General features: G+C 39.6%; 1 protein-coding gene across 1 annotated transcript; it reads left to right on the top strand.

The window, feature by feature from the left end:
- The first annotated feature begins 6249 nt into the window (after positions 1-6249).
- Positions 6250-8169, top strand: LOC141585811 (protein phosphatase 2C 51-like). The gene is made up of 3 exons (XM_074406850.1): positions 6250-6811; positions 7246-7288; positions 7777-8169. The coding sequence occupies exons 1-3, from the start codon at positions 6263-6265 to the stop codon at positions 8082-8084; spliced, it is 900 nt and encodes a 299-aa protein (XP_074262951.1). The 5' UTR covers positions 6250-6262; the 3' UTR covers positions 8085-8169.
- Positions 8170-10278: the final 2109 nt, after the last annotated feature.

Raw genomic sequence — 10278 nt, 5'->3', positions numbered from 1 at the left:
AGCACAAAGTCGGTATTACTGAGTATTCATCTTCCAAATTAAATTGCACTAAAAAACATGGGTGGCCTACATAAAAAAAATAAAAATGATTTTTTAGAATTCTTACTTTAAACACATCAACTTTGTGGTTGTTTCTTTAATAAAGAGGTTTTATTTTTATAATAATTGAACCCAGTTTATATTGGGTGTTAATTTTCACAGTACGCATTTTATTCATCGTAATATATTATTGACAATTATATACCCCTCTCATTTCAACTTCCATTTTCTCTCTCTAACTTCTCTCTAAACTATTTTCTCTAAATTCATTTATCCATAATCCTCTAATTTCACACCTTAAGGTTAATCATACACTAAGTTGATAAACTATATACTTTGTTCATAAATTACAAACACATGTATTATATTCATAAACATTCTACACACATCACACATCAGTGGCGGATCCAGGAAAAAAAGTTTACGGGGTCCTTTATATTTTGGTCTGCTTATATATACTCCCTCCATTCAACTCCACTTTGCAAGTTTGCTTTATCACGTTTGCCAACGCAACTTTTACGCTATAAATATCATTAGCTGCGTATTTGCAAAAATTATAAAAGTTAGATATTTTTAATGTACTCTTAAAGACGAATCAAATAAGATCCCACGTAGATATATTTCATTTATGTATCGAGAGAAAATTGAAGTTGAATGTCCGTTTGTAAATTGTGCGCAAAAGAGAAAGTTGCAAAGTGGAGTTGAATGGAGGGAGTATTGAATAAAAATTCAAAATTTTACTCTAGAAGCTTTTTTTTTTCTTTTTGTTGTAAAATGGGGCGACTTTCTTAAACTCAAATTTACATTTTATTTTGAAATTCTAAAATGGTTTTTTGAAGTCTTGAAGGGTACAAGTCAAAACTATGTTTCAAACTTTTAATGACACAAAGTTTCTGGCAATTCTATCAAAACCTAAGACAAAGGTGAATATTTTGAACTTTGAAGTACACAATTAATAAAATTCACCAACAATGAGTGTTCTTTTTTAAATATTCATATAATTACACATAAATAAACACGATTAAAAACGCAAATAAAACATAGACAAATAAGGAGTAAATTACAAAGTATTTTGTACAAGACAAAATGAATAAGAATAACCTATACGACTATACTATACTCCGTATTACTATGTGTGTTGGTTTAGGAGGAAAATTGCAAAATTTATGTTTAAGATAATAATAGTCGGCTTAAATTTTAAATAGGGTTAAGTGACAACCCTAGTTATAATATTTTGTAAACACGATTAAAATGTTGCTATTTTCTAATAAACATATTACCATTATTTCTCACATCATTTTCAGGGAAAAAAGTGACAATCCTAGTTATAATGTTTTGTCGTTAAATGGTTACATTCTACTTCCTCCATTCAATTCACTCTACCTATTTCACTTTTGTACACTATTCACAATTGTGTATTCAATTTCGATTTTCTCTCGATACGTAAGTGGAAATATATTCATGTGGGATCTTGTTTGATTAAATCTTTCTGAGAAATTAAAAATATCTAGCTTTTATAATTTTTGCAAATACGTAGCTAATGATATTTAGCACGTAAAACACGCGTTGACAAACGTGAAAAAAAAAGTGGTAGAGTGGAGTTGAATGGAGGAAGTAGTAAACAATGGTAATATTTTGTCCTTTTTTTAGAAAGAAAACCTTTCGCACCAAAAAAAAAAAAAGAGAGAGAGAGAGAGAAAAATGGACAAAGATGTGAGTATTTTTAACCCTTTTATATTTTAATTAAATTTTATCACACAAATGCAAAAAGCTACACCTAATGACGTACAAGTCATGCTGTATAGACTTTCGGGTATGACAATTTGTCCCCACCATTCACTAAGAGTAGTATTTTTTATTTGTAAATCTTACTCACAACTTCACAAGAGAAGACAAGTCGTCTTTTATGGTGTCCTCTCACTCTAACAAGTGTAACTTATACTTGTAACAATTTTCTTCAGCTTTTCCGGTGTCCTATGACACCCCAATGGACAACGTGGATCCGCCACTGTCACACATGTACTTTATTTGTAAACACTCTACGTAGTAGATTGAAAAATACATTGAATAAAAAAAAATAGACAAATTAATGGCATTAGTGCATTACCTCATACAGTCATACAGACAGTGTATTTTAGAAAAGCAAATCCAACCATGTAGGCATATTACTACTATGAACCACCGTTAAAAATTACTTTAATAAATAAAATCTAATTTGTTTCCATATAAGTTACAGCACTTTAGACGGAAAACTTTGGATAAGTTTTATTTTCTTAGTATATAAGGTGATTTTATATTGTCCTTTTTTTTTTTTTAAGTGTAGCGTGTCATGGGTTTGTCACGTACATAATAATAATAATAATAATAATAATAATAATAATAATAATAATAATAATAATAACTGTTCCGGGTGTAATTCCAGAGCAGATGTTTGTTACCACTCGTAGCTAGTAGAACGATGTCCTTGCTTGAATCCTCCTTGCGGTCTCCTGAAACGATGAACAAACTGAGGGCTCGGCTTTGGCCGAGCGTACTCACTCCGACGCTCAAGTCAGTGAACTTAGAGAGAAGTTGTTGTAACTTGGCTAAGAGTATATTGTAGAGAGATAAGGAAGATATTACCAGATGAATAGTGGTTATTAGGTCAATTTGTGGATCCTTTCCTCAATGAAGGTTGAGGAGTATTTATAGCGTTCACCTTTTGTCACGTAGTGCCAAGTGGCCAAGTGGCTATCGGTGAGAAGACGTTGTACCCTCGGCCGATGGACCCGTGGCGGCTCGCCGAGGGTCTTGGATATGAGTACGCGGTTTGTGTCCCTACTGGCTAGTTCTCGGCGAGACCAGTGTGACAGATGGGCTCCATCGGCTAGACTGTCTAAGTCGTTGACTTTCTTTGTGGATACCCTTGACTTTGCTCAATATGTTGACTTGGTCGGCCGGTGCGAATATGCCCCATCAATTTGCCCCCAGCGTAGTCTATGCCGTGGTATGGGCTCCGAGGTATGTTGAGCGTATATTCTCGCGCAAGTATTTTTGCAAAATTTCTCAGTATCGGCTTCTTCTGAAGCATCGGCGTGGTTCTTGTTAGGCCGTACCATATACCCCCCTCCACATGGATGCGTAAAGGGTATCCGATGTGGGAAATAATATGACGTGGCCGAGACCGGGCAGTGCTTAGGTTATTTTTGATTGCCCCGTGCCGTGCTTCCCGCCTTCTTCGATCTCTTCGGCACGCCTACAAGAACCCGTGCATGGGCCGTCTCCCGATCCAACCCCTCGTCTCGCTTTTCCATGATTTCGTTGGGGGATAGCCTGCGATCTTTCAACTCAGCCGTAGGACGCCGATTGACAACCTTCCCGTCCTTGTCAAGCCCTAGCCTCTTCAAGTCCTTCTCGCATGATCCCGCCCAAACCGATCTGCAAGAAATCAAACAAGAGTTACATAAAGGAAGTAAAACAAGGCTCAAAAAAGGAACACAACAAGCAAAGATGGGCCTCACACCGACCCCACTCACCCCGATTGAGGGCCGGTATGAGGCCGACGCGGCATAGCACTCATCCTCGGATAATAATCCGAGTCGGGGCGCCATCCCTCCTCGGATCAAACAAATTGCATCGCCCGCTTCTCATCCACAAGAAGGGGGACAAACGAAGCGTCCATCTTAACCTTGCTACCCCGGAGATGTGTTTCTCATACTCTTCCCGGTCTCACACCGTAAGTGAACGGGGCTCGGAAAGACCGAGGCAATGGGTAGTCATCCGGACTGGACGTACACCCATCGCCCTTGCGATCTTTGCAAGAAGTGAGTTTGTTCACGAGAGACGTGCCCGCTCCGTCTCGTACGCCGTACCACCCCACTTTGCCGGATTTTGACGGCCGAAGACTATGGAGGCGGCGAAACAAGTTAACTGATGGGACCTCACCCCTAAAGAGACAGATCCATACAAAGTCGACTATCGTCCTCATGGCCAACGGATGCAGTTGGGCCACGGCAACGTTCATAGCTTTGATGATGGCCATGACGTGCTCATTCAAAGGAAACCGGAGCCCATACTCCGGATGCCTAATATGCACGCCGATATGACCGGGAGGACAAAGAGACCGCCTGACCCTCCTCAGGGATAACAATCTTATACCCCTCACCGAAGGAGAAATGATCTCCGAAAAGAGTCTCTCCGGAACTGCTTGCGAATTTATTTGTAAATGCACGGTCGAGGCCAGTCGTGCCGGCCTCACCATGATCCGGGATAGTCGTCCTTCCACCATCAACGGGAGCCCCCTCAGCATCAGCATCAGCATCATCCTCATCCTCCAACTCCTCCGGGAGGGGCGGATCGGCAGAACGGGAGAGGGAGACCTAGGGCCCCCAAACCTTAACGGGACGGCTTCTAGTATCCCCTCCTCGTCAAAGCGCGATGGGGAACCCCGTGAAGTACTAGCCCCGGCATCAACAGAGGACATGTTCGCAACAATTACTAACGAAATAAAAGAAAATTTGTTTGTTTACCTCAAAGAAAAACACTCGCCGGATCGAAGACCGAAGATTGGAAGAAAAGAAAGCCCTTGAAAGTTTAAAGAGGAAGATTTTGGGAGAAAATTTTGGAAAATTTGAGGAAATGAAAGTAATGGCCAAAATCACGGAATAACTGCCCTATTTATAGGGAAAAGCCCATGAAGAAGGACCAATCAGGACACGGCCCATGAAGCGTCAACCAATCGGAAGCGGACACGTGTCAGACATGCAACCACGGAATGTCAATCGTTGCAACAGTTGAATGTCAATCAATGCTACAGTTACCAAGCGTATTCAACACGCCCATTCACATCTCTTCGCCTGTTCATCTCCCTCAACAAATTCCTAGGCACCTGCTCTCCATTGTTCCGGGTGTAATTCCAGAGCAGATGTTTGTTACCACTCGTAGCTAGTAGAACGATGTCCTTGCTTGAATCCTCCTTGCGGTCTCCTGAAACGATGAACAAACTGAGGGCTCGGCTTTGGCCGAGCGTACTCACTCCGACGCTCAAGTCAGTGAACTTAGAGAGAAGTTGTTGTAACTTGGCTAAGAGTATATTGTAGAGAGATAAGGAAGATATTACCAGATGAATAGTGGTTATTAGGTCAATTTGTGGATCCTTTCCTCAATGAAGGTTGAGGAGTATTTATAGGCATTCACCTTTTGTCACGTAGTGGCCAAGTGGCCAAGTGGCTATCAGGTGAGAAGACCGTTGTACCCTCGGCCGATGGACCTGTGGCAGGCTCGCCGAGGGTCTTGGATATGAGTACGCGGATTTGTGTCCCGGCTGGCTAGTTCTCTGGCCGAGACCCAGGTGACAGGCCGATGGGCTCCATCGGCTAGACTGTCTAAGTCGTTGACTTTGCTGTGGATACCCTTGACTTTGCTCAATATGTTGACTTGGTCAGCGGTGCAGAATATGCCCCATCAATAACAATAATGAAAGCTGCGCGCATTTGATAACAATAATAATAACAATAATAACAATAAAAAAGGGTCTCATATCGTGACACGACCCAAAAACACAAAACGAACCCGACGTAAAATTAACGGGTTTGGTTTGAGCCTTAGATTGAGCTATTTAAACACGAAACCGATCGCGGCACGAATAACTTATTTTAAATTAATCCTGATTCGTATAATCCTTCATCACATAAATAAATATATGTAAACTTTCGAAAAATTGACATGGCACAAAAACACGACACGGAACTGAAACGAAATTAACGGGCTTGGGTTAAGGCTTGATGACCATTTATGTAAATGAGTCGACACAAACACGACACGATATTTAATTGGGTTAGGTTTGGGTTAAAGGATTTGTGACTCATTTACACTCTTTACATGTGACACGAACATGAACCCGACACGACTCGACCTGTATTAATAAGAATATATGTGCGCTTTATAATCTTTCACGTAGCTATGCATAGAGTACCATATATATTGAACACAAATTTCATATGACAAGATATTTAGGAAACAAATAGTAATATAATATGAGGAAAGGGTGATGAATCCGCCTTTAGTTTTTGGTACATAAAGGGGGATGAAGCCGCCTTTTTTTTTGTAGGGGGATGAAGCCGCGTTTTTTTTTTGTGTAGGGGGATAAAACCGCGTTTTTTTTTTGGTACATTAATCCGTCTTAAATACGTGAAATGAACCTGCCATAGACACGAGACCGTCTTACGAAGCTTATAAATATCAAATGTGTGACATATATGCAGAACAAATCGTATCCGGATTACTAGTAGCGGATGAAAAAATGAGTAACACAGCAACCTTCGGACACGGTCTTATCTCGCTAATTGGACGTCAAAGATCAATGGAGGACAGCTTTACGGTCTTCCCAAACCTCGTCCAACTCACAGGCGATGATAAACAAGCGGCCGACAAAGAAGAGACAGCTTATGATTTCTTCGCCGTATTTGACGGACACGGTGGCCATAAGGTGTCCCACAAGTGTAGGGAGAGGTTACACTATCTCGTTGCGGAAGAGGTGGCAGCGCGTGGAGGATGGAGGGATGTGGATTGGGATAGTGTTATGTCTACTAGCTTTTCTAGGATGGACGTTGAGGTAGCCGAGGCGGGGGTGGTTGCGGCCTGTGGGAAGAATCGTAGCATTACGAGGACGGTCGGGTCCACCGCATTGGTGGTGGTTATAGGAAAGGAAGTGATTGTGGTGGCCAATTGCGGTGATTGTAGAGCGGTTTTGTTTCGTGACGGTGCTCCTTTTCCCTTGTCACGTGATCATAAGGTATTACGGTCGTAACACCCGTTTTTTTAATTTTGGGTTGTGTCTTGCATGACAATTGTTTTGTATTACACGTCTAATATACTCGTAAAATTTTGTGCATTCATGCATCTTTTTGTTTTCTTATGATTCATTTATTTATTTTAGTATTAAGACAGATCGAATATTATGTGTCATAACTCGTAAGTGCTATATATGATCTGACTTGATATCTTCATTAAAATTAGAAATTTTGAGTAGGAATAATTAAACAATATAATCCGGTAGGCTCAATTAATTTGTCATGGGTGAATGTTTTTTTTTTTTTTCTTTAACAACAAATAGCATAGCTTTCAAAAGAGTTTCCCGATATTCATCGGCGAATGTGATAACAAGGGATTTGCATGCATATTTGTACGGATTTTGGTATGCTAATGTTCGTAAGTTGTTATATGTAGCCTGAGAGACCTGACGAAAAACAAAGAGTGGAGGCTGCAGGAGGTAAAGTGGTCGAGTATTTGGACTGCAGTCGTGTTTTGGGCGTTCTGTCAACATCAATATCCATAGGTATATCTTCAAAAACATGCATACTAATTCCTCATCCTGTGGATAGCTTTCTTGTTTGTTTTCAGGTGCGATTGGTGGTAGAGCTAGGGAGGGCCTAGCAGAGGCGGTCGCCGTCAGGGACGGATGAAATTTTCGAAGTTTTAGTTAAATTTTTCGAAAAAGCTTCGAGTGTACCTTATGAAATTAGTCGTTCGCTCCCCCTAAAATTTTTCGCCCCCTCAAGTTCAAATTCTGGTTCCGCCACTGGGTGCGATGATTAAACTTTTATCGATCAGCTTGAGGTCCATATGAGATTTGATGCCGAATCTTTTATCAGCTTGTGTTTTCATTTCTATTTTAAGAATTACTGATATTGAACAGATTTTATTCTGCTTTTGCATATCAAAGGTCGAAAACAGTTATTGACCTATACAGCTTTGCAGGGGACTACAATCTTAAGCCATACATGACATCAGAGCCCGAGGTTCAAATATGCAAACGAGGGCCAACAGATGAATTCATGGTGATAGCGACAGACGGGCTATGGGACGTCTTGGCAAACGAGACCGCGTGTGACCTAGTCAGGAAATGCTTCTACGGTCAGTTCAGTAAGAAAGTGTTGCAGGAAGTCCACGGGAATTGTTCTGCAGCGGCCGCCACCATGTTGGCCGAGTTGGCTATCGCTCGAGGAAGTAATGATAACATTAGCGTGATTGTTGTTCAGCTCCAGAGTTTTGAGGCTAGTACTTAATAAGCTACCTCAGTTGCATATCGTGTTGCACACTTTCTGTTACAGTCGATTTGAAGAAACTTGTTACCGGTTGTATGGCAGTTTGTAGTAGAAGATATAGACCCTTTTCCCTCGGTTTTTACTTTTTAGCACTAGTTTAAGAATTTTCTGATATTTTAGTACTCGGATGTGTTAGAATGCATAATTCAAATGTTTGCTTAAGTTTAGGACCCAGTCAAGTCATGGCCTTAGTTTGTGGATCATGACTTAGTTGTTGCTTTCAGGTTTTTAGGATTTCAGTTTGTTTGTTTCAGAGTAATGCTCCTGGTTTGTAGGCATTTCTCATTTATGCATTGAGAGGTGGATACCTCTTTTAGTTTTCCTATTTAAGGATTGTAATTTATTCAGAATTTGATTAAGTGAATAAGAAACTTTCTCCCTTCCTCATATTGTGTTTTCAAATAAACCTCACAAAATATACAACAAATTTGGTATCAGGTCTTCAGGTTTCGTATCCTAGGACTTGTCATGGCATCAAATGGATCGAGCTCAAATGGTTTATCTCATTTGCCAATATTTAAGGGTGAAAAATATCAATTCTGGGAATTGAAAATGAGAACCCTGTTTAGGTCACAAGAGTTGTGGGATTTGGTTGAGCATGGGTTTAAAGATGTTAAGCCTGCTGAACCAGATGTTGCACTCAAAGAAACGAGGAAGAAAGATGCCAAGGCTCTGTTTATAATTCAACAGGCCTTGGATGAGGTGGTCTTCTCTCGTATTGCATCTGCTACTACATCCAAAGAGGCCCGGGATATTCTGAAATCAGAATATCTAGGTGATAAGAAGGTGGTCAAGGTGAGACTACAAACATTAAGGGGAGAGTTTGAGACTTCTCTCATGGGTGACAAAGAGTCTGTACAAGACTATTTGTCCAGAGTATCAGGGGTAGTGCAGCAGATGAGGGCATATGGAGAAAAAATGACAGATAAGCAGGTTGTTGGGAAGGTGTTGAGGAGCCTGACAAAGAAGTATGACTATATTGTGACTGCCATTGAGGAGTCAATACTAGTAGAAAAAGTGCCATTGACATCGGTTATTTTGCCCCATTTACATCGGTTTTGTGGCGATGTTTCTGGGGGCGACGTATATAGTATTTTTAACTTAACATCGGTTCTAAAACCGATGTTAATTGTATATAATTTACCTCGTTTACTGGTAAAATCGATGTTAATAGCATTTAAATTACATCGGTTTCTAAGTAAAACCGATGTTAATAGCATCTGATTTACATCGCTTTTGGTGCAAAACCGATGTAAATATCAACTTATTTACATCATTTATTAACTAAAACGATGTAAACAGGTTTTTTTTTTATTTAAAAAAAATATTAGATTTGAGGCGTTTTTAGTGGGGAAAACACCTCAAATGAGAGCTTCAATCAGTTAGAAAAATTACATTTCCAAAACCCATAATTTATGAATATACATTGTTTTGAACATAAATATTCTTAGATTTACACATAAATAGATACCTGTAGAATACTTTTGACCAAATAATGATAATAATGATGCTAAGATACAAAATGAAATTAAAAAACTAATATAATAGTGTAATACTCCTTATTTGTTCCATATATTTGAGCTCCTTCTAACTAGCAACACTGCGTCAAGTTTTCATCCTTAACTCTTCATGGCTTGGCGGGGCAATTTGAAAACAAATCAACGTTTATTTGAGCCTGCATATGTACAATACTACAAATTACTATTGAGAAACATATATAAATCAACGTTTATTTGAGCCTGCATATGTACAATACTACAAATTACTATTGAGAAACATATATATCTTACGAGGAGTACCATTTGTGCTCTGAGAATCACAAATAGATAAGCTGTTATTTTATTTTAACTCATTTGAATAGCCAGTGATTTTGAAGGCTTGATAGTCAACAACATTGTTGGTAGGTGTTCCTAAGCCTTGACGTATTTTACAAATTTACAAATCTACATAAGCATACGAGAGCTAAACTTGTAAATTAAAGGAAGCAACTCCATACCAAATTTCCATTGAGAGTTTGAAGCACAGCTCCAGCACAAGCCGGTCGGGGATTTCCTTTTGAAGCACCATCAAACTTAAGAACACAAGTTTGCTGCATATCACAAATAGGTTAAATGGTCAAGATCTGTAAGTGAGGTTCTAATCTGTTATGAACAGT

The sequence above is a fragment of the Silene latifolia genome, chromosome 6 (assembly GCF_048544455.1).
Source record: "Silene latifolia isolate original U9 population chromosome 6, ASM4854445v1, whole genome shotgun sequence".
NCBI lineage: Eukaryota > Viridiplantae > Streptophyta > Magnoliopsida > Caryophyllales > Caryophyllaceae > Silene > Silene latifolia.
The sequence above is the reverse complement of the archived record's forward strand: the minus strand, read 5'-3'. Positions and strand labels throughout refer to the sequence as shown.